This window comes from Scyliorhinus torazame, chromosome 17 (assembly GCF_047496885.1).
Source record: "Scyliorhinus torazame isolate Kashiwa2021f chromosome 17, sScyTor2.1, whole genome shotgun sequence".
Taxonomy (NCBI): domain Eukaryota; kingdom Metazoa; phylum Chordata; class Chondrichthyes; order Carcharhiniformes; family Scyliorhinidae; genus Scyliorhinus; species Scyliorhinus torazame.
In genome coordinates, this window is record NC_092723.1 from 159,267,333 (window position 1) to 159,292,677 (window position 25,345).

Here is a 25,345-nt window from a genome sequence, read left to right on the forward strand (position 1 = left end):
GGGCGAGACGAGGTTTGGATCGACGCCAGTGACCATCGGACATTCCTCCCTGAAGGGAGCCTTCTCCAGAACCAATGGATGAGGAGCCATGTCCGTGTCAGACTTGTAGGCGCCGACCCTGTCGCGGACGCCGGTCCTCGGGGCGCCAGAGGCGCCGTAGTTCTGACTGAAACTGGGACCAGCCCAGGGGCCGAACCTTCCATGTGGATGAACCTGCGGCGACTACGCCTGAGGACGTGGAGACGGAGGACGACTGCCTGCAACTGCATTGTGTGGCAGCTCCCCGTGTGGCCCCCATTAAGGTGGCAGTACGGGTCAATGGTCACCCGCTTGAGATGGAGTTGGACACTGGTGCAGCGGTCTCCGTGATCGCCTAGAGGACATTCGACCGCATCAAGCCGGGTATACAGACCCTTACATTAACCGACGCACAGGCCAGGTTGGCCACCTATACAGGGGGAACCATTGGACATCGCAGGAACTACAATGACCCCTGTTGTTTATGGACGCCAGGAGGGGCATTTCCTACTTATCGTGGTGCGCGGCCATGGGCCCAGCCTGTTGGGTCGGGACTGGTTGCGCCATTTGCGCTTGCAGTGGCAACACATCCTCCAAACAGTTTCTGGAGGGTTGACTGAGGTGGTAGGACGATACCCAGATGTATTCCAGCCCGGTTTGGGGAGAATAAAAGGGGCCGTAGTCCATATCCAAGTTGAACCAGGAGCCACGCTGCGCTATTTCCGGGCGTGTCCGGTGCCTTACGCCTTGCCCTAGAAGGTAGAAGGGGAGCTCACTCGTTTGGAAACTTTGGGTATTATCAGGTCCGTCCGTTTCGCTGACTGGGCAGCACCAATTGTACCTGTAATGAAGCCAGATGCCACAGTTCGCTTGTGCGGCGACTATAACCTTACAGTGAATACGGCTTCCCGACTTGACCGATATCCAATGCCTCGCATAGAGGATCTCTACGCAAAGTTTGCAGGTGGACTCTCATTCACAAAATTAGATATGAGTCATGCCTACCTACAGTTGGAGCTGGACCCTGCCTCCCGACCATATGTAACGATTAATACACACCGGGGCCTGTATGAATATACACATTTGCTATTTGGAGTATCCTCTGCCTGCGCTATTTTTCAACGCGTTATGGAGGGCATTTTGAGAGGTTTACCACGTGTCGCTGTCTACTTAGATGACGTTTTGATTTTACAGGAGCAGGAACATTTGGAAAATCTGGAGGCTGTCCTTAGACGCTTTTCGGAGGCTGGAGTCCGTTTACGTCGCACAAAGTGCGTCTTTCAGGTGAAGGAAGTAGTCTACCTGGGTTATCGGGTGGACCGCAAAGGTTTGCACCCCGTCGCAGAGAAGGTGCGCGCGATTCAACAGGCCCCCGCCCCGACTGACACTTCGCATCTTCGTTCTTTTCTCGGCCTCGTAAACTATTACGGGAAGTTCCTCCCCAATCTGGCAACTACGCTGCCCCATTGCATCTTCTGCTAAAGAAAAATCACACCTGGGTTTGGGGTCAGCCGCAAGAAACCGCTTTCCGGTGGGTAAAACAACAATTGTCGTCATCTGGGTTACTAACCCACTATGATCCTGGAAAGCCTTTGCTCGTCACATGTGATGCATCCCCGTATGGTATTGGGGCCGTCCTGTCCCACAAGATGGAGAACGGGGCCGAGCGGCCGATAGCTTTCGCCTCCCGCACATTGACTGCAGCGGAAAAAAAGTACGCGCAGATCGAGAAGGAGGGCCTGGCAGTGGTCTTTGCGGTGAAATGTTTCCACCAGTACATGTATGGCTGCCACTTCACTATCTTGACTGATCATAAGCCTCTGCTGGGACTTTTCAGAGAGGATAAGCCAATACCGCCCATTGCTTCTGCACGGATCCAGCGCTGGGCTTTGTTGCTCGCTGCATACGAGTACTCTCTGGAGCACAAACCAGGAACGCAGATCGCGAATGCCGACGCACTGAGCCGATTGCCTTTATCGACCGGCCCCATGTCGATCCCCATGACCGGTGAGGTGGTTGCAACCCTAAATTTTATGGACACCTTGCCTGTCACGGCATCACAGATCTGTGAGTGGACCCAAACGGAGCGAGTCCTGTCAAAGGTTCGGCACATAGACCTGTATGGTGGGCAGCATAGACAGCTCCCAGGCGAGTTGCGAGCACTTTCCTCCAAGCTGTCAGAATTCAGCATGGAAGACAGCATCCTCTTGTGGGGGACGCGTGTGATTGTCCCGGAAAAAGGACAGGAGCTGATACGAACAGGCTTGCATAATGGGCATCCAGGTGTGACCAAAATGAAAATGTTGGCCCAGAGTTATGTCTGGTGGCCAGGCCTCGACACTGACATTGAGAAGGTGGCCCAAAGCTGCTCCATTTGTCAGGAGCATCAGAAGCTTCCGCCGGCCGCGCCCCTACATCACTGGGAATGGCCAGGGCGGCCTTGGGCGCGCTTGCATGCAGATTTCGCAGGCCCTTTTCAAGGATCCATGTTCCTTTTATTAATTGACGCCCAGTCTAAATGGCTAGAGGTGCATAAGTTGCAGGGCACAACGTCCTGCGCAACAATTGAGAAGATGCGTTTGTCTTTTAGTACACATGGCCTCCCCGAGGTGCTGGTCACGGATAACGGCACTCCATTCACCAGTGAGGAGTTTGCGAGGTTCATGAAGATGAACGGCATCCGCCATATCCGCACTGCCCCTTACCACCCGGCCTCAATTGGGTTGGCAGAACGCGCAGTGCAGACATTCAAGCGAGGCCTAAAGAAGCAGTCTTCCGGATCAATGGACACGAGACTGGCTCACTTTTTGTTTTCGTATAGGACCACCCCCCATGCGGTGACTGGGGTAGCTCCCGCAAAACTCCTAATGGGCCGGAGACTTCGCACCGGCCTTAGTATGGTTTTCCCGGACATTGGCGCAAAAGTACGCCGCACACAAGAACGGCAGGGACAGGGTTTTTCTCGGCATCGGCCGATTCGGCAGTTTGCGCCGGGTGACCCAGTGTTCGTTCGCAATTTTGCTGGTGGTGCCCAGTGGGTCCCTGGCGTAATCTTTCGCCAAACGGGCCCTATATCTTACCAGGTGCAAGCCCAGGGTCGTCTCCAGCGCAAACATGTAGACCACGTTCGGTCCAGAAGACTATCCCTTCCAAAGATTCCCTGTCGCCGGAGCTCATTTCTACAGCCGCAGAGACCAGAGACAATGGAAAGTAGTCCTCACAATCTTCCTCTGGTGCCTCACTCAAACCCTGCACAGGTCGTTATAGAGATGCCGAGATGACAGAGGCAGCAGACTCTGACTCCGAGATGGAGACACAGGATGCATCAGAGGGGGAATCCTCGGGTCCACGGGCCGTGGATGTACAACCGTTGCGCCGTTCATCACGGAAGCGCCGGTCTCCGTCTCGTTACACGCCGCCTGATCCAGCGCCGCGTGCAAATGGTGACCGGCCTGCGGCAAAACGAGTCAGACACTCTCCTTCGCCAGGGTCTTCGGTGGATTCCTTGGACTTTGGGGGGGGGGAGGGATGTTATAACCTGCCTGCTTACCATTGGCTGGGGACTAATGACAATCCCACAATCCTGTGGGAGTATGAGCTTCCCCAATGAGGGGGGCGGAGAAATCACTAGCAGACTCCCTGTATAAATAAAGCTGGCCAGTTTGGAATCAGCAGGAAGGAGTAAGCAGCAAGCGAGGTTGCTGCTGTTGTGTGTGTATATATGTTATTGTAAATAAATGTTATTTCTTTTTGTCCTTGAAACTCGTGCTGGATTCTTTGTGGCCCTCACAAAACTAGCTCTCTATTCCAGATTTCTCGATTACATTTAAATTCCACCAGCTGCCATGGTGGGATTTGAACCCATGTTCCCAGAGCATTAGCCTGGACCGCTGAATTACTAGTCCTGTCGCATCACCATGACACCACCATCTCCCACCTAATATTACAAAAGTAAATGCACAATCTTTTGAAAATAGGCTTGCGGTTTTAAACTGTCACAATCAAGACCATTACAATCACTGCCAGCGCTAGAAGAACAACTTTGAAAGCATTTTGCAATCCCACTGTTCCACAGAGCAAGTCTGCTGCATATATCCTCAGAAGGTGGTGACAATCAATGAACTGAAGTGTTTTGTTTCTGACTGTCTTCCAATGTATTAGAAAAAGCAAATTCTTCATATAAAATCTTTATCTTATCAGGATTGATATATTAGGAGACTCTAGGAGGGAAAAGAATTGACAAATTTCCATCTATTGATTGCTGCATCATGACCTTTGCTTTGTCACCTGTTATTTCCAAAATCAGTGACCCCACATTTAATGGATCGTTAGCTTACGGCCAACCTCCTGTAATCGTTCCTTCTACCCCATGCTGCCTTATTTCTTCGATGATCACTGACTTCAGGAAGCGTAGCACGACACACACTCCCATCCGTATCAATGGCTCCGAAGTGGAGATGGTCGATAGCTTTAAGTTCCTGGGGGTCACCATCACCAACAGTCTGTCCTGGTCCACTCACGGTGTAGCAAAAGTCAAGAAAGCCCAACAACGTCTCTACTTCCGACGGAAGCTCAAGAAATTTGGCATGTCTGCATCGACTCTCTCAAACTTCTACAGATGTGCGATAGAGAGCATCCTATCCGGCTGCATCACAGCCTGGTATGGCAACTGCTCGGTCCAAGATCGCAAGAAACTGCAGAATGTGGTGAACTCAGCCCAACGCACACAAGCTTGCCACCCTCACATTGATTCTGTCCATACCTCCCACTGCCTCAGGAAGGCAGACAGCATTATCAGAGACCCCGCCCACCCACAAATTGCCTTCTTCCAGACCCTTCCATCAGGCAGAAGGTACAGAAGTCTGAAGACCCGCACATCCAGACATAGGAACAGCTTCTTCCCCACATCTATAAGACTCCTCAACGACTCCCACTCAAACTGATCTGTTCTCTGTAAGACGCCCTATGCTGCTCTTGCTCATGTATTTGCTTTATTTGCTTGTTCCTCACTGTAACTAATCACTGTTTGTCGATGTACCATTTGTTAATGTTCTCTGTTGATTATTCTTTTGTCTACTATGTACGTACTGTGTACATTCCCTTGACTTCAGAAAAATACTTTTCACTGTACTTCGGTACATGTGACAATAAATCAAATCAAATCAAATGATTGCTTACACACCTATTAAGATGAAGGCTAAGCACATTTGGATTTTACTGCACTGCCCCACCTTACCAAAATTGCACATTTAAACCGTCATAGGCAGCCATGCAGTGCTGTCAGTCACTCATGCATGTCAACTTCATGAGAATCATGAATTTCCAGCTAAACAAACAAAAGTTCTTCAATTAGCATCTCCCGTGCCACTATATTTCCCAATAAAACTTTTAGAACAATCATACCACTGTCCTTCGGAAGGCCAACCCTGCTTTCAAAGTACTTCACATGAGGGTTCCACAGATTTAAATGTACTATCATTTAGCACATCCAAGGAAGAATGGGGACAGAGAAGGTAACAAACAGCGGACTATTTTTCTTGTTTCTGAGAACAAGAGTTAGTAATGGTTTAGGAAGTGACACCCATACTCATTCCCATCCCTGAAACGTTCACACGATTAGTAGTGTGTGGCTCTAATAATGAACAACATCAATTCATCACATTGGCTGTGGTCGGTTCACCATGTGGACGACATTATATTTTACAACACTGCTTTGGACAAATCATTTAATACTGAGCCTTTGTGGTTATGGCAATCTGGAGCATACTTGTGATGTTAACATGGAGTATGTTTGACCATATCTCTCCTTTGTAAGGTCTAAATCCTACAACATGAGGTGAGTTCTAGGCTAATTGTTGCCAGAAGGTTGGGTAGATTGGCAGCTGCTTGTAAATCCCCGGGGCAAAGGCAGATAATCAAAATGAGAAACCAACAAATCTACTTTATCAAAAATACATTTTGGTCGGGGGGGGGGGGGGGGGGAGAAGAGAGAAAGAAAGAGGGGGGGGGAGAGAAAGAAAGAGGGGGGGGGGGGGAGAAAGAGCTCTGGCTCTACTCATCTTTTAATCCTTTTCTTATCCTGATGCACAACCCATAATTATTTGATCCTGGTGTGTATAATCTGTGCTACGTTCCTGGAAGATCCTAACTAAAGTGTGGCGATGGGGAGCTGAGTTAACTCTAGAAAATCCTTGTTTGATTGAGACGGTCAGAGGCGGCCGGGGTGCAGCCCGTTTCGCAGTGGAGGTTTTGCTGGTGAGTGAGTCTATGCTTCAGCGATGCCATTGACGTCAAGATGATGGCTGCCATTATGAGTGAAGTTGTGGACAATGACATCATGACTCCCTGGCACAGGTTATTGGTTCTCATGAATTGTGAGATATCCTAAAGAGAATGGATGAAGTGGAGGAGAGAATCCTGTCAGTCATAAGGACAGTTTCCTCAGTGGGGGGCTCACCCTCAATCCTTTGAAATCCTGCTGCAAAATATGTTGAACATCCTGGTTGAATCGGGAGATGGTGCCGGAGAAGGAGTGTCTGTGTGCCCACTCTTCCGAGGGGAGCTGGGGACAAATTCCCAGCCAAATTTGAGAACTGGCTACCATGCTTTCACAACCTCGATTTGAAGGCTGGGGGTTCTGAGTTCGATGGAGCACACTGTATCCGGTCTTCGGAGCTTGGGGCCAGTCGAGGTGTTATTGGGAGTGGGGAAATATGTATTGGTGCATGCCCGGGTGTGGTTGGTCAATCCTTGGATATCTAGCCTTTCTTGGGTTGGCCTTCTATATTTACTTGGCTGCGCGGGTAGTGATAGTAGTCACTTGATTGAGTAGGTTAGGACAGTAGTAACTGTGTTTACCCAGATCGGGTAGAGGGTATGTTGGATGGTGGAGTAGGTTACCCTTCCTTGAGGATGTCCTCTTATGGGGCTCCTGCACTTCTCTCCTTCTTGAGATTTGGTCCCCCTGGGTTAGTATCTTGTTGCCTGTAAGGACGGAGTCTAAGTGTGAGTACTTTGGTTCGGGTTTGTTGGAATCTTTCTTCAGCTGGAGGCTCGGCTGGATGGAGGAGTAAGGTGCCCTCCTCCAAGTGGTCTTGTATAGGGACTTCCAGACTATCCTCCTTCTTGGGCTTCCCTGAGGAGGCAGTGTCCTATTTCCTATGAGGTTATGCTGTATTGTCCTTTTTGCTAGACCTTGTTTGATGTTTATTGGCTAATCCTGATGTTCCTCTCTTTCTGGGATTTCCTTTCTTTATCTAAGTAGAAGTCCTAATACAGGCTCTGATTTGTTATATTTAGTTCTACTGGGTTTCCCTTATCTATCCTGAGATACCCTGTTGATGGATGTCTTGACAATGCTTCTTCTCCTTGTCAGTGGGGTTTCTTCAGTGGAAAATGGTTTAGGTTTTCCAGTTTTGCAGGGCCTGAGCAGTGCCTCTGATTTGGCTGGAGAGGAGTGGACTATTGTGTAGCTAGTCTTGGCATGGCGTAAGTATTCTTGGTTCACTGACTCCTGTATGCGAGCGTGTACACTGCTAAGCCATGTCTTGTACAGAAGGCAGTATCCTGACGTTCCCCTCTTCCTGGGGTATCCTTTCATTGACTGGAGACCTTGGGAGACTGAGTTAGGTTTAGATTGTGTAGGCTTTTCTTCTTTGCCTTGTGGAAGAGAGCGTGCATTATAGGGCCATGTGCTCATGGCTTTAATAATCTTTATTAGTGTCACAAGTAGGCTTACATTAACATTACAAGGAAGTTACTGTGAAAATTCCCTCTGCCACACTCCGGCGCCTATTCGGGTGCACGGAGGGAGAATTTAGAATATCCAATTCACCTAAGAGCAATTCTTTCATCCTGAGATCTCCTGCTCAATGTGATATCTTTTTATCTATTCATTTTCTGTGTGAAGGGAGAAGCTGACCACAATGATTACAATCTGAGCCAATTTTATGAATATTAGCTAGTATTCTCTGTATATATCTGTGGAATAATGATCATTCGGTACTGTATTGGATTTGGGGGATTTGTTCCACTTGTGGTTATATGTAAAATACCCCCTTAGAACTAATGTCTTCATGATTTTTTTTCTTTATTGGCTCCTTCAGAGAAAAAGGTGTGATAGTGTGTCATTGGTGCCCCTCGTACAATTGGGGATCAGGGAGGTATATTTTGGTGTATCCCTGAATATGGCGCAATAATTTTATCCTATATTTCTTTGGCTTTATGAGCAATTGCTACACACGAAGGTGTGCGCCATTTTACCAAGGTTTCTTGGCCTGATCCCCATCTCCCTCATTCTCTAGTTTATCCATTCACCCTCTTTCCTTTGTATAAATGGCAGCACCGAGTTTAATGATTAAACTGAACTCTCCTGTCTTTTTCTGTATTCGGGTATGCAGAAGCATTTATACTGTACTGGACCAGTTTTGAGGGTTTGTTACGTGATTTGTAAAAATGGAAAAAAACTAATAAAAATAAGTACAAAAAATACTTTGAAGCATGATAGATGAACTCCAGATGCAAGAATTTTTACAGGTTTTAATACAGCAACACTCAGATAAAACAGGCCCTTCCTATTTGTCATACACTGTCACAATTTTGCAATGCCATCGGTATTGCACACATGGCAATATTATAGTAACTTTAATGTAGTAAAATTCCAATTTTACTACATAATCAGGTAAAAAGTTGACAGCAAGGCAGAGGATGAATTAACAGATGCCCAAGTATTTGGTCAGAGGTAGGCTTTAAGAAGCATCCTAAAAGGACACAAAGGCAGGGGGGGGGGGGAAGGAATTCCAGAGCTTAGAGCCTCTGCTGCTCAACAGAGCCGCTGAGGAACATATCCTGGCAGTGTTCAGTGGCACATTGTTATTGTAGAAGATCTTGCTCTGTATTGAATGCATATTTAACCTGGTGTGGGTGAGCTCAGTGCTGCCACTGGGCACCAGTTCATTCCATTCTCCAGCATTGATCTTTCTCACCCTGGACAGTGTACGTCACTCAGAAACCAGAATTGTGGAGTCTCAGAAGGAATAGACGTTTGCAAAGAAATAAATTAATGAGCAAGAGCTGGCAAGGACAATATTTGGGAAGTAATATAACTAGCTGCAAACCATTCAGTTAAACTTGCTTTCTTTAAAAGAAACTCTGCTTGCCTCTTGTTGATGCGGATGTATTTGCTATAGAAATTACTGCATTTTGTGATTTTATTTCTGCAAAGTATTTCAGAGAAACATCACAGGCAGCGACTGACATCTGCTGGCAATCAGAGAGGAGACAGGGATTTGAGCTGCTATCAAGTTATTGGAATTCTGAAGCTTGACAGTCGCTGTGTGTTCAGTGAAGAGAAATAATTTCACCACCAACCAACCCCTACGGGACCTCCAGCCTTGCAGGACCTCAGTCACATCAAACCCTGCAGGGACAGCAAACCCTGCAGGGACAGCATTTGTTATCAGAGTCCAAACAGATCCAAAATCATTTTTGACGAATAACGTCTAGTACCCTTCCACCTATTATGTGGTTAGCAAGTTTTGCTACCTTGGTTATATGGTGACAATCTGTTTCTTGATGCAGAACTTGCTACATGCATAGAGCAAGCAGGTACCATCTTTGTCTAACTCATGGTACTTGCATGGATTAACATCGGACCAAGACACAGTGCTGTTCTCAGGACCCTCCTGTACAGCTAGGAAACATAAATGACTTACAACTATCAAGAAAAGAAGCTCAACAACTTTCATCCTTGTTTGTGGTACATTCTGGGAATCTCATGGAGGGGAAAATAAATCACAGATGTAGCAGTCCTCTCAAATGCAAATCTCCCGAGTATTGGCACTTATCAAGCAGAGGCGACCAGTCACTTCCTGGCCGGTCGTTTTTTAAAAAATAAATTTAGAATACCCAATTATTTATTTTTTTTTCCAATTAAGGGGCAATTTAGTGTGGTCAATCCACCTACCCTGCGCATCTTTGGGTTGTGGGGGTGAAACCCACGCAAACACGGGGAGAATGTGCAAACTCCACACAGACAGTGACCCAGAGCCAGTATAGGACCTAGATCCTCAACACCGTAGGCAGCAGTGCTAACCACAGCGCCACCGTTCCTGGCCGGTCAGTTGAGGTGGCAGACAGCCTTCCGAGAAATTGCCCAGATTTAGGATTCAGGTGGGGGACTTGTCAGTGCCGGGTGAAGTCAGCGGGGCTTTTGAGGTGTTTTGCAAGAACCTCTTTATGTCTGAGCCACCAGGGAGGAGTCAAATATGCAGGATTTTCTGGAGAGGTTGGAGGGTCCCAAGGTAGAAGAGGAGGATCGGGAAGGGCTGGAGGAGCCAAGCCAATGGAGGTGGAGGAGGTCTGGACAGCGATTAGGCGCATGCAGACAGGCAAGGCAATGGGGACGGATGGGTTCGCAGTGAAATTTTATGAAAGGTTTGCTGTCACTGCCTGTGTGGAGTTTGCACATTCTCCCTGTCTACACGGGTCTCACCCCCACAACCCAAAGATGTGCAGGGTAGGCGAATTGGCCAGGCTACATTGCCCCTTAATTGGAAAAAAAGAATTGGATACTCTAAATTTATTTTTTTTTAAACCAAAAAAGTTTTCTGATCGCCTGGTGCCATTATTGGTGGTGATGTTTGAGGATTCAATAGCGCAGGCGTCTCTTCCATAGACAATGATGCAAACGTCCATCATGCTTCTGTCAAAGAAAAATAAGGACCCGGTGGAGCATGGGTCGTACCGCCAATTTTTTAATTCAATACGGATGTCAAGATTCTGGCCAAGGTTTCAGCACTGAGGCTGGAGAAGTGTCTCCTTCAGGTTATTGGGGAAGATCAGATGGGGTTTGTGAAGGGACCACGATTGTAGTCGAATGTGAGGTGTTTTTTAAACGTAGTTTTGCACCTAGCAGAGGGCAGAGAGCAGGAGGTTTTGCAACGTTGGGTGCCGAGAAGGCTTTTGATAGGGTAGAATGGGGTTATTTGTTTGCAGCATTGGAACGGTTTGGGACATGGCTTAAATTCGTAGGGTGGGTGAGTTGCTATACAAGGCACCCAAGGCCAGTGTCCGTACAAATAATGTTAGTTCAGGGTATTTTCAATTACACAGGGGAACAAGGCAAGGGTGCCCAATTTTTCTCCCCTCATGTTTGCGTTGGCAATTGAATCTTTGTCCCTTGCCCTGAGGATAATCGGGAGGGGGGATAGATATCTGGGGGTGCAGGTAGCTTGGGATTGGGCCTGGCTTCGGAAGTTGAACTTCACGAGTCTTGTGAGCAGGGTTAAGGCGGACTTGGAGGTGGGATAGCCTCCCTTTGTCCTGGGGGGGGGGGGGGGGAGGCACAATTCAGTCGGTGAAAATGAATGTTTTGCTGCGGTTCCTTTTTCTGTCCATGTTTGCCGGTCTTTCTGCCAAAATCCTTTTTAGCGGGGTGGAGAAATTGATTTGGTCTTTTATTTGGGCGGGTAAAGCGGCTAGGATTTGGAAGACAGTCCTCAAGAAGGACTGGCAGTCAGGGGGCTTGGCGTTCCAAGCCTGATAGTATTATTGGGCAGCGAATGGGGAGAAGGTACTGGGGTGGTGCGGGGATTTGCAGGCTGGATGGAGTCGAGGTCATGTAGGGGGTTGGGGTTAAGGGCATAAGTGATGGCCATTTTCCCCAGGGACATATTCAGCGAACCTGGTGGTGGACTCCATGTTGAAGATATGGAAACAGTTTCGGTAACACTTCAAATTGGGGAGCACCAAAGCTGGTGCCGAATCATTTGTTTGAGCCGGCTGCTGGGTTTAGGAGATGGGAGGAGAAGGAGTTGGAAGGGTTGAGGGTCTTGTTTTTAGAGGGGCAATTTGCGAGTATGGAGTTTAGTTAGCACTCATGCCATCGGTGCCAAGGACCCGGGTTCGATTCCGGCCCCGGGTCACTGTCCGTGTGGAGTTTGCACATTCTCCCCATGTCTGCGTGAGTTTCACCCCCACAACCCAAAGATGTGCAGGGTAGGTGGATTGGCCACGTTAAATTGCCCCTTAATTAGAATTTTGTTTTTTAAGTCAGAGGAACATTACTAATATCCTCCCAAGACTCCAGTTGGAACCCAAGTGAGATGTCAGAGTCAACAGAGGTGGATATTTTATGCTGAAAATGTAGCAAATGAGATAAATGCACAGGTGGTGAAAATGGTCCAGAGGCTGAGTATTAAGAGTGTGACAATGTCAGTCAAATTGCAGTGACTGTGCACCCTGTGGACCCAAACTCCACTCTCCATTCCACCAGCCCACTAGGGATGTTCACTGACTCAGACATCACTGGTTCACATTGGAGTCCATTGGTTATTCCACCTTCTCTTCATTTGTTATTGTCTGGTGTTTCCATACCCACTCTCCTGCAATGTACGTGGCTTTGACATTCAGTTCCTTATCCAGTAGCACCAGGTCTGTAATAAAGGGCAGAAGGTGGACATCATCAGGTTAAACGGATTAACCAGTCAGAGTTAGACATTGCTCGGCACCTACACCTCAAAATCAGTGGGTCACAGGTGCTATAAGTGGGCATAGAGATGCCATAGTTTGCCATGGAAGGTATAAGGGGTCATGGGGTGGGTGAAGGGGCATAGCTTGGCATGAGACCTTCAAATGGTTCTCTCTTTCAGGCTCTGATTCAAAACACCTCAGAGGTGCCGTTCACCACAAATCCTTTAAAATCTGGCTCGGCCCCATGAAAATTATGGAGGATTAGGACGTGGCTATTCCTGCTATGGAGCCAGATAGGTCGGGAGTGTAGGCTCGTGCCCACCCCGCACTCTTAGTCCACACCGTTGAAAATCGAGGGTGCCGGGGTTGGGGAGAGAATCCCAGAATCGGATCCTGGCTGCCATTTGTACACTTCCACACATAGTCTCCCTAACCCCATGAGAAAATCCAGCCCATCAGCTCAGCCAGAGCCTTAAAGTGATACTGCTCCCAGATACATCATTGCTGGGTGCGGAAGGGTGCCACTGTACACAAAGATAAAAGGAGGCGCACTTTACCCTGAATATATCCTTACTGCTCAGCTGCTCCAAAAAGTATCTATTTTATAGCCTACACAAGGAATATTGATTGCATCATCGTGGGACTGGAATGTATTTTGTGCCTCATTGAAATGGAGCAATTGCAAATGAATTTGACATTTGGTAGCTAATTAGATGTTGCTGAATTTGACATGTTCATGTTTTGGTTCCTGAAAACCAGAATTAAGTAGAAATTAATTTCTGCACCGCAAGCAGAAGTACATTTTGACCTCTGCTAATGTTCCTAATAAGTCTGTCTTTGCAGAGTTCAACTATTTGCTACAGTTCCACATGAAGCTCGATTCCGAAAGACAGTGCCAGGGTAGAGCGAGGCAGTGACTTTAGCATAGCTCTTCACCTCCTCTAGACGTCAATGGCAGCTCACTCTAGCGCAGTGATGGGCAATCTAGGCTAGTGAATAGGCCACATGAGTGGCCCTTCATCTCGGTGGGCCACAAGATTGCAAATCAGGCTTGATCACCAACTATGACCCTTGAATAAGATTGAATACATTTAATACACACTGAATATTTCATAATGAGTTATAGAATATGCTTAACCATTCATATATTAATATAACTGTCATCAACTTCAAGTGGTAAAAACAAAATCAATATTTACGCTTGATTGGACACAGAGGGAGCGTACGGCGCTCTCAGTCAATTTGTGAGCAATTGGCATGTACCTCACTTCACTTCCCTTGGTTTATGTGCGTATCACTTCAGTCATACCGGTCAGAAAAAGACTAAGTGAATGGAAATCAGGGGAGTGCAGCAACCTTGCACATATTCCTTGTGTAGGCTATAAAATAGATACTTTTTGGAGCAGCTGAGCAGTAAGGATATATTCAGGGTAAAGTGCGTCTCCTTTTATCTTTGTGTACAGTGGCACCCTTCCGCAACCTTGCGCGTGGGCAACAGGCAACAAAATGTCTTGCAGTCCGCCCTGATGGGCCGCAAATCAAATTCATTTGACATTAATTTCCCCCCCCCCCCCTCACTTTGCCTTTTGAAGTTGTACAGCGAGCTCGGAGATTTGCAAAGAACAGTAAATTATTTTTGCCACAAAAGCACAGGTTTTCAGTACTCCCATACCTCACTAAAAGCATTTTTAAAAGACTTGTACATTTTCTATCCCAAACCCATCATAAACAAAGTGACAGCCTCCCTAAAGGGTCCTGCTTCACTTGGATCAGGATGACAGTCGGCACACAACAAAACAGTTACATTTTGATCCGTGTGCAATTCTTCATATCTATTTATACCATTCACAGAGGTCCATCTACAAGCAAGAAACAGCGGCAACAGTCCCCTTTTGCTAACATTATAAAAGATTCAGTGACAAGCAGCTGGGAGATTCGGGCTCCATTAACAAAAACAGGGCTGACTTTTTTTTGTGGGTTGGGGTTTAAAATGTATTACTTCGGGGCGGGGAAAGAGACACAAACGGGTCTTAAAAAAGAAAAAGGGACAAACTCCCCGAATAGCTGACACCCGCTCCCTCATAGGCTTTACATTAGAACGCGGATATGTGGCACTGGTGGCCTCAGGAGATCTGCCAGGTTATATCAAAGTGGGTAGTGAGCCTTCTCCAGCAGCTGGCCTGTTATTTGGAAGTGCAGCCAGGTCTGGGGTTTATCAGATCACTCAAGATCCCAAGAACATGTTGCCCCCCCCACCCCTCAAATCAACATTCCTTTACCCCTACATCAGTGAGAAGTTGCCCAGAGAAGCAGAGCCTGTAAAAAACAAATACGAGGCTGTGTTTAATCAGAAACCATTTTAACAGTGTGTTTTATAATTTAATTATCTTAAAACTTAATTGAGGTGCTTGTGTGGTTGCATATGTTTTCTTCAGAAATAGTTCTGTGTTTGGCTGCTGTTAATTAGTCTGCAAGGATCTAGAGGTCATTTATTATGCTGCGTTTCAATCTGTGTAACACATCTCTCCCGTTTCTGATGAGCTTTAATAAAGAGGATGTGGATTCCTTGCACCTTCATTGTCAGCAGATGCAGCTCGCCGATTATAAAATCATACTGGCTACTGGCCAGCTTCTTTCCGCTGGCTTGTCCTCAAAATCTTAAATTCCCTTCGGAAGCAATCCAAAATGCCGTATTCCTATTCTGTAGAATTCCAGACCCAAAACACTCATAAATGGGTATATGAGGCATCAAATGAGAAGGGACCATTCTGCCTACAAATTGCCCTTTCATGGACTCTACCCAATTTCTCTGACCTCCGAAAGGAAGTTTCTGCAGTGTTTGTCTCCTTTCCTCCCATCCTTCTTCTGGACATCTCTGCTCAAAGGCATGTCCGACCCACAGCTCTGCAGTAAGGAGGTAAATCCGAACTGGAACAGGGATCGAACCCAGTGCTGTTGGCACCCCAACCTGACCCACACCGGATGTCCAGACAACTGAGCCTATTGCCCTTCCAAGAAATTCAAGTTGCTGTAGAAAGATACACTGTCCGTGCGGAGTCTGCACGTCCTCCCTGTGTCTCCGTGGGTTTCCTCCGGGTGTTCTGGTTTCTTCCCACAAGTCCCGAAAGATGTGCTGTTAGGTAATTTGGACATTCTGAATTCTCCCTCCGTGTACCTGAACAGGTGCCAGAATATGGCGACTAGGGGCTTTTCACAGTAACTTCATTGCAGTGTTTTTTTTAATACAAATTAAGAGTACCCAATTTATTTTTTCCAATTAAGGGGCAATTTTAGCGTGGCCAATCCACCTACCCTGCACATCTTTGGGTTGTGGGGCAAAACCCACGCAAACAAAGGGAGAATGTGCAAACTCCACAGGGACAGTGACCCAGAGCCGGGATCGAAATGAATGAAAAATGAAAATTGCTTATTGTCACAAGTAGGCTTCAATGAAATTACTGTGAAAAGCCCCTAGTTGCCACATTCCGGCGCCTGTTCAGGGAGGCTGGTACGGGAATTGAACCGTGCTGCTGGCCTGCCTTGGTCTGCTTTAAAAGAACCTGGGACCTCGGCACCGTGAGGCAGCAGGGCTAACCCACTGTGCCACCGTGCTGCCCCTTTCATTGCAGTTAATGTAAGTCTACTTGTGACAATAAAAAAATTATTATTATAATCTGGAGTTCTGAATCATGACGGGGCCTGCGAGAGGAGGGTGCATAAGATGCAAATGACTCGGGCGTAGGGAATGCTGGGGGAACCAGGTCTGTTGTTACAAATGGAGTTCTTGTGGTCCAGAATGAGCAGCCAGAGCTTCAGACCCGAAAGACTGGCTTTAAAAATAAAGGAAATTGGAACTGTCAATTCTGATAAGAAGCCCACTGGAAACCCACAAAGCTGCGCAGTGGCCTTTCCTTGTGGCATTCAGGAGCACCACGCCAGACTATGGCTGTATGTGAAGGGTCTTTTTTATTTATTTATAAATTTAGAGAGTGTCCAATTATTTTTTTTTCCCCAATTAAGGGGCAATTTAGTGTGGCCAGTCCACCTACCCTGCACATCTTTTGGGTTGTGGGGGAGAACGTGCAAACTTCACACGGACAGTGGCCCAGGGCCGATGTGAAGGGTCTGAATCATCAACATGATTCCCACAGAATAGGAATACGGCATTTGGATTGCTTCCAAAGGGAATTTAAGATTTTGAGGACAAGCCAGCGGAAAGAAGCTGGCAGTAGCCAGTATGATTTTATAATCGGCGCTCTGCATCTGCTGACAATGAAGGTGCAAGGAATCCACATCCTCTTTATTAAAGCTCATCAGAAACGGGAGAGATTTGTTACACAGATTGGAAACGCAGCATAATAAATGCCCTTGCAGACTGATTAAACAGCAGCCAGCACAGAACTATTTCTGAAGAAAACATGTGCAACCACAGTCACACTCACACATGCACCTCAATTAAAATTTAAGATTAACTCAATTGTAAAACACACTGTGCAAAAATGGCTTTTGATTAAACACAACCCAGTATTTTTATTTTTTTTTAAAACACAATCTCTCGTTTGTTTGGCTCGAGAGGGAAAGAAACCCATTTCTTATGATGATCTAAGTGTAAGAGTTTTTATTCAGTACCACTGTTAGATGTCACCTGCTCGTAGCCCCTGCTCAACACCTCTTCCAGCTTTTGGGTGAATTAAGGGCTATGAATATCATGTAATTTGTTGAGAGTAATCCAAGATACAATTGTTAATCACCCATAGGTCCTGGAGAGTCTGAAGATTGAACTTGTATTCAAACTGATGGAGAACAGTTCACATGGCCGCTCTGGTTGGGGAAACTCTGCAGGAAAAGAGAGGGGGGGGGGGGGGATAGAGGGCAGCCCACGAGAGGGAGGCTGGTTCGAGGAAAAACAATAAAACAAGGTGCTTGCCATTTGGCAATGGTATAATCTGCTGATCAAATAAACCTCCGCGATGGGTTGACACAGTGCACCCAATCACTCAAATCTATTTTTTTATTTAAAAAATAAATTGAGTACCCACTTCTTTTTTTCCCAATTAAGGGGCAACTTAGCGTGGCCAACCCACCTAACCTGCACATCTTTTTAGCGTTGTGGGGGTGAGACCCACGCAGACACGGGGAGAATGTGCAAACTCCACACAGACAACGACTGGGGGCCAGGATCGAACCCGGGTCCCCGGCGCCATGAGGCAGCAGTGCTAACCACCACGCTGCCCCAATCATTAACCTTTCTTTCCTTTGCCCTAAAACTTCTTTTTATTTTAAATAAAGGATCAGTTTCCCTGATGTGGAATCAGTCGTTACACAGTCCCTCTACAAAAAAAATTGATTATAAAAAGAAAAGGAAGTGCAGCACGGTGGCGCAGTGGTTAGCACTGCTGCCTCACGCCGCCAAGGACCCAGGTTCGATCCTGGCCCCGGGTCACTATCCGTGTGGAGTTTGCACATTCTCCTGTGTCTGCGTGGGTCTCGCCCCCACAACCCAAAGATGTGCAGGATAGGTGGATTGGCCACGCTAAATTGCCCCTTAATTGGAACAAGAAATAATTGGGTTAAATTTATTTAAAAAGGAAAAAATAAAACTTTTTTAAATTAAAAAGAAAAGGAATATAAAGAAAATGGTATAAAAAGTTGCTATTAATGCTGTGGTACTTGCTGGGATGTTGGCATGTGCAGTGAGAACTTAAACGATAAGACAAATAAAATGAAAGTTCGAATCCCGTCCTCCCTTTCCCAGCAGTTTGTGCCGGTCCAGTCATTTCCTTAATGCTGCTACATTCCTGGTATATTTGCATCCCTGATCAGGTCAGAGAGTTGTTTCTCCTGGGATGTCTGATTAGACAAAGCTACAAGGTGACTGGTGGTGTGCTTGGTTGTGGAGCAGGAGGAGGCCTTTCAACCCTCAAGCCTGATTCATTAGTCAATTAAATCATGGCTCATCTGTACATCAACTCTATGTTCCTGCTTTTGCTACATGTGCCTCGATACCCTTACCCAGCAAAGATCTGTTAATCTCAATCTTGAAAGTCCAGCTGACCCTTCAGCCTTTGAGGGGGAGAGTTCCAGACTTCCAAAACCCTCTGCATCAAGGACAATAAACACCCCAAGTGGGCATAGGTTCCCTCAGACTATGTTAAACCAGCTGATCCAACTCGATGTTGCAATTGGCTTCAGTGCCCTTGGATTAAGCTCACACATGTGGACGACCAGTTTGAGAGAGGAGAACGGGCAGCCAAGAGGTAGATACTGTTTGCTGTAGAAAAATGTGATATAATATACATTAAATAGCAAATGACCCAAGTTATGAACCCTCTAAATTTCTTTGTAAGGCCTGGATATTTCAATGTGCCATACCTTTAAAATTATTTTGGGGAGCGATATTTTAAAGCTTGTGAGCGACTTGCATTGCCCCTCCATAATTACTGCATGACCACACACCAAGCACTTTGATCCCAAAGTAGTCAAGGGTTAATCCACATTGGGAATACTGCGACCATCATAGGCTCTTGACCCTAAAATGAAACTTTCTGGACCTGGAGCAAGTGATGCAAATATACCAGGAACGTAGCAGAGCTGAGGAAATGACTGGACCGGCAGGGGGTAGAAACAAAAGCACAAAATATACTTCAAAAAGAAAAACTAAACTGCTCAGTAGCTGGCACCTCAGGGTAGCCAGGGCAGGGAATCAAAGGGGGCGTGGGAGCTGGGTACAGATGGATCAGTTCCAGACTTGCAGAGCTCTGGACTGGACACACCATACAATTGGAAACAAAATGCAGAAATTACTCTAAGAATTTGTTGCAGTAACTTCAATTGAGCCGAGCTTCAGTTGCTTTGATCTTTTCGGATAACCTATAACTTTAGAAAGAGACAGTGCTCTTGCTCTCTTTGATGTTAAAGACTGTGAGGTTTTCAACAATGTGAGATGGTATTCAAGTGTTTATCTGCTCTTTGTTGCTCAGATATTAAGGGTGATTATGTGAGGTCATTGACAGAGTGAAGTTCTATCTGCATTAGCTAAAGTAGACATTTAAGCTTGGAAACAGAGGCAGAATCATTACTGTGACTAGAAATCTACTGGAAAAATGTAATGTCTGTAACAGTAGAAATGACACTAGGATTCCCTAGCCCACCAATGCAGCAGGGATATGAACTAGGATCCCAATTTAGCACTGGGAATTTTGAATCATGGTTTTGGGGCTTGCCATTTGCTCCATTCCTACTGATCTCTCCAGGGATTGTGTCACACAATGTGTTCAGGAGACAGACCATTCAGCAGAGGCAAAAAACAGCTGTTTATCCCCCTACAGAATCCAGATGTTCAACAGGGCCCAGTCACCTGCTCCAGCAAGACCACACTCACATTGTCACCTCAGTTTTCAAAGCCTGTCTTTTGTAGGCCTGGTCCATCTGCCTGAGACTTTCATGGTTACACAGGCACCCGGGTGGCTGCCACTCCCTTACCTGCATCCGTGCCATAGTCCAGTGTTCCTTTTGCCTGCTCAATCCCCAGGAGCTCAGCAGGCCGGAGTGAAGCAGCTTCCAGTGCTGCCTCCACTGAGCAGCCTGAAGAGGAAGAGAGTGAGGTTTCAGTTTGGAAAGAGAGAGACCTTATTTCAGACTAGGGCTTTGACATCCATGCACGTTACGTTTTAGAAACAGAGCCAATCCCGCACTCACTGGCGATTTTTCAAAACCAGTCATTTCTAACCTGCAGTGTCAGACTTATGGAACGTCCAGCTCTTCATCAGCCTTGTCCTGACCCTTTTTCCTCTCACCCCATCAGCATATCCTTAGAATCCCTGTGTAGAATGAGGTCATTCGGCCTATCAGTCTCTCACCAAGCCTCTGAAAGAGTACTCTAGCCATCGATCATAGCCAATCCACCTAACCTGCACATTCTTGGAGTATGGGAGAAACCGAAGGAAGCCCACACAGAACAGGGACAACGTGCAAACTTCACAGAAAGTCATCCAAGGCCGGAATAAAACCCTGGATACCCGGTGCTGTGCGGAGGCAGTGCTAACCACTTGCCGTTGTGTCCTTGTATTTCTTTCTATCTCACGGGTTCAGCTAGCTTCCCCATCAATGTTATTCAGAACAGCGAATATTATTCATCTCAATTGATCCCTGTGGTAGTGGGCTCCACATTCTAAACATTCTGCGGCTGATGAGAACCCAACTCCAGCCGTCTGTGTTTATGACACTTCAAGCCGCCATATACCCATGTAATTTGGCGAGATGAGTGAAACAGCCCATTTAAACTGCAGCACCTGTCACAATCATTCCACTCAATGACCCTAACATTGGGAAAACCTTCCTGCTCTTCCTTGAATCCCTGTGGGACTGATATCAACCTGAATGGATTGATGAGGCCGCAGTTTAACATTTAATCCAAAAGAGGACACCTTTTAAAAAAAAAAAATTTAGAGTACCCAATTCATTTTTTCTAATTAAGGGGCAATTTAGCGCGGCCAATCCATCTACTCTGTACATCATTGGGTTGTGGGGGCGAAACTCGCGCAAAAACAGGGAGAATGTGCAAACTCCACACGGACAGTGACCCAGAGCCGGGTTCGAACCTGGGACCTCGGCGCCGTGAGGCAGCAGTGCTAACCACTGCACAGCGCGCTGCCCCCAAATGAGGACACCTTCAACATTGTGGCACTCTGTCAGTACGGATTCTTTGATGTCAGTACGGATTCTTTGAAAGTGCAGTGGTCCCTCAGTACTAACCCTGCAACAGTGTAGCGCTCCCTCAGTACTGACCCACCAGCAATGCAGTATTCCCTCAGTACTAATCCTCACACAGCACAGTGCTCCATCAGTACTGACAGTGTATGCTCCCCCCAGTTCTGATCACTTGTCAGTGCAGCACTCCCTCAGTACTGCTCCTCCAACACTAACAGTCCCCAAGTACTGATCGTTTGTCAGTGCAGCACTCCCTCAGTACTGCTCCTCTGACAGTGTAGCACTCCCTCAGTACTGCTCCTCCGATACTGTAGATGTCCCTTGGTACTAACTGTCTTACAGTGTAGTGCTCCCTCAGTACTAACCCTCCAACAATGCAGTGCTCCCTCAGTACTAATCCTCTGACAACAGTGCTTCCTCAGAGTACCGACTCTCCGACAGTGTAGTTCTCCTCAGTACTGACAGTGCAGTGCTCCCCACTACGGCAGTGTAGCACTCCCTCAGTATAGATCCTCTGACACTGCAGTGCTCCCTCATTAATGGGAGTGTGAGCCTGTGAGCCAATCTCTGAGGTAAGGATACTGGAGAGCTCGGGACTGGAGATGCAGGTTAAGTATCCAACTCCTTCACTAGCCTGAGTCAATCATAAGGACATGGCCCCCTCCACTGGTTCAAGACAGTTATTACAGGCATTTACAGATCATCTTTCATCTCTGGAGCAACCCCCCCTCCAATGTGAGTTGGGCCACGCCCCTCCCCACAGACTATTGCCCTCTCCACCCATTGACCCGATGTTCGGGTTTCCCGTCACAAATCACTTGGCACTCCGGAGATTTCCCATCAATGTTCCAAGGTTCTTACCTGCCACCTGCCAGAGGTGTCGCACACACATGTCCATTGTGGCAATGCTGCCACTCAGCGTCTTGGTCCCTGTGCAGAGGTCAGAGAAAGTTCAGAGGTCATTCTGAGAGGCTCATATCAGGGACTGTCAACACTATCTTTACTGATCTGGCCAACAATACGTAAAGATGACTTCCGGTGGCGGCTATGAAGGAGTAGGTCGCACATTTAGTGGCACCTGCTTGGGTCGGAACTTTGGACCTTTTCCCCGACTTTTTGCCGGATCTGAAGTGGAAAATTGATGTTGGACGCAATTGTGAAGAGGATTTCCTACATCAGTGCATGGAGAAGCGGACCAGGCGTGCTCGCAAAGGAAGAAATGGGCGAACGGAGAAGTCTTGGGCTGAGGCTGCAGCGGGGGAAGCATGGCGGAGGACCGGAGTTCTGACTTGACGACCCAGCGGTCGACGGAGCAGCGGATGCAGTTTATACAGGAGGGCATCGCCAAGCAGAAACAGGAATGCTTGGACCCGATTAAGGAGTCGATTGCGCGACTGGAACTCAGACTGGATGCTCAAGATCGGGTGATCCAGAAAGTGGAGAAGGCACTGACTGAGCAGGAGGAGCACCAAGCTGCAGTGGAATTGGAGGTGGGAATGTTGAGAGACAAACAGAAAAGGCTCCAGGAGAAGATGGGGGACCGAGAGAACTGGTCCCGCCGGCAGAACCTGAGAATCGTGGGTCTCCCGGAGGGGTCCGAAGGAATGGACTCAGAGGCGCGTACATAGCGGCGATGTTTGAGAAGCCACTGGGGGAGGGGACGTTCACCCGACCCTTGGAGGTGGACGGGGCGCACAGAGCGCTTGCGAGGAAGCCGCGTGGGGGTGATCCCCTGAGAGCAATGGTACTGAGATTCCACAGGTACCTGGACAAGGAATGCATTGTACGGTGGGCCAGGCAAACGCGGAGCTGCAAATGGGAGAACAGTGTTCTGTGTATATATCAGGATCTGAGCGCGGAGGTGGCCAGGAGAAGAGCAGGGTTCAACCAGATTAAATCGGCCCTTTTTTTTTATTTTTTAATTTAGAGTACCCAATTCATTTAATTCCAATTAAGGGGCAATTTAGCGTGTTCAATCCACTATCCTGCACATCTTTGGGTTGTGGGGGCGAAACCCACGCAATCACGGGGAGAATGTGCAAACTCCTCACGGACAGTGACCCAGAGCCGGGATCGAACCTGGGACCTCGGAGCCGTGAGGCCGCAGTGCTAACCCACTGTGCCACCGTGGCCACTCCAAATCGGGCCTTTTTAAGAAGAAGGTAAAGTTTGGACTACTGTACCCGGCCCGTCTTTGGGTTACGCATGAAGAGCAACATTTCTACTTTGAGTCGCCCGAGAAGCGATGGACTTCGCGAGAAGGGCTGGTATCGGACTGGGTTGTTCGGACTGAACTTTGCTGCAGTGTTCACGTGGGGGTTTTTTTTTTTTGTTTGTTTTTTCTTCTCTTCAGTTAATTTAAAGAAAAAAGAAAAGTTTTTGTCTTTGGATGTTACTCGTAATGCCTTTTGTATTGAGTTGGGGTCTGCGGACGAGCTGCTCGAGTTAAAATTTGCATTTGCACTGATGGGGGATGGAGGTGTGAATGTTAGATGTTTGACCTTCTTTTTGATTTTCTTTGCGTGTTTCCTTTGGGCAATTGGGTTGGGATTGTTTTCGTTTGCATGTGTGTGTCCGAGCCGGGGGGGGGGGGAACAATCGGTGGGAAAATGTCTGGCGCCATGGGCGGGGCCACCAAGCTAGCTGGGCGGGTTAGCTCACGGAAGCACAGTGGGGGGTGAGCAGATGGTATGCTTGTTGGAGGGGGCTGTGTGTATGGTGCTGTTACTGGGGGGGGGGGGAATGTTCTGCTGATGGGGGAGGGACTTTTGCTGGGGGTGGGCCTGCGGATGCGTGAGGCGCGGGCTGGAGACTGGTCCAAGAAAGGTGATGGCTGATCGGCGGAGTGGGGGGGGGGGGGGGGGGGGGGGGGGGGGGGAGGACGAGAAGCCCCCCAACCAGGCTGATCACATGGAATGGAAGAGGGCTAAATGGGCCGGTTAAGCGGGCACGCGTGTTCGCACATTTGAGGGGGTTGAAGGCGGACATGCAATGTTGCAGGAGACGCACCTTAAAGTAACTGACCAGGTCAGACTGACTAAGGAACGGATGGGTTGGTCAGGTTTTCCACTCGGGGCTGAACTCTAAGACTAGAGAGGTCACGATCCTGATTAATAAGCGAGTGTCATTCGAAGAGGAAGAATAGTTGCCGACGTGGGGGGTCAGTACATTCTGGTCAGTGGAAAGCTGGAGGGGCTGCCGGTGGTACTCGTGAATGTGTACGCGCCAAATTGGGATACAAAGAACAAAGGAAATGTACAGCACAGGAACAGGCCCTTCGGCCCTCCAAGCCCGTGCCGACCATGCTGCTCGACTAAACTACACTTCCTGGGTCCGTATCCCTCTATTCCCATCCTATTCATGTATTTGTCAAGATGCCCCTTAAATGTCACTATCGTCCCTGCTTCCACCACCTCCTCCGGTAGCGAGTTCCAGGCACCCATTACCCTTTGTTTAAAAAAAACTTGCCTCGTACATCTACTCTCAACCTTGCCCCTCTCACCTTAAACCTATGCCCCCTAGTAATTGACCCCTCTACCCTGGGGAAAAGCCTCTGACTATCCACTCTCTCTATGCCCCTCATAATTTTGTAGACTTCTATCAGGTCACCCCTCAACCTCCGTCATTCCAGTGAGAACAAACCGAGTTTATTCAACCTCTCCTCATAGCTAATGCCCTCCATACCAGGCAACATCCTGGTAAATCTCTTCTGCACCCTCTCTAAAGCCTAACATCCTTCTGGTAGTGTGGCGACCAGAATTGAACACTATACTCCAAGTGTGGCCTAACTAAGGTTCTATACAGCTGCAACATGACTTGCCAATTCTTATGCTCAATGCCCCGGCCAATGAAGGCAAGCATGCCGTATGCCTTCTTGACTACCTTCTCCACCTGTGTTGCCCCTTTCAGTGACCTGTGGACCTGTATACCTAGAGCTCTCTGACTTTCAATACTCTCGAGAGTTGTACCATTCACTGTATATCAATACTCGAGGGTCCTACCATTCACTGTATATGTGGAGTTCATAAGGAGGATGTTGGGGAAGATCCCGGACCTGGATTCGCATAAGCTGGTTATGGTGGGGGGGGGGGGGGGGGGGGGGGGCTTCAACACAGTCATTAACCCAGGGCTAGACCCATCTACCTCA

The 25,345-nt window shown here is 47.7% G+C and overlaps 1 protein-coding gene across 3 annotated transcripts in view; it reads right to left on the reverse strand.

Annotated features, from left to right (window-relative positions):
* Window positions 1-8,542: 8,542 nt before the first annotated feature.
* amdhd2 (amidohydrolase domain containing 2) overlaps window positions 8,543-25,345 on the reverse strand; it is a 79,630-nt gene continuing 62,827 nt past the window's right edge. For all 3 annotated transcript variants that reach the window (XM_072481450.1, XM_072481447.1, XM_072481448.1), the window contains exons 10-12: window positions 22,060-22,128; window positions 19,972-20,073; window positions 8,543-12,452 (exon numbers count right to left, since the gene is read on the reverse strand). In XM_072481450.1, coding sequence (XP_072337551.1) covers window positions 12,349-12,452; window positions 19,972-20,073; window positions 22,060-22,128 — 275 coding nt within the window. In that variant the 3' untranslated portion in view covers window positions 8,543-12,348. The remainder of the gene's footprint in view (window positions 12,453-19,971; window positions 20,074-22,059; window positions 22,129-25,345) is intronic.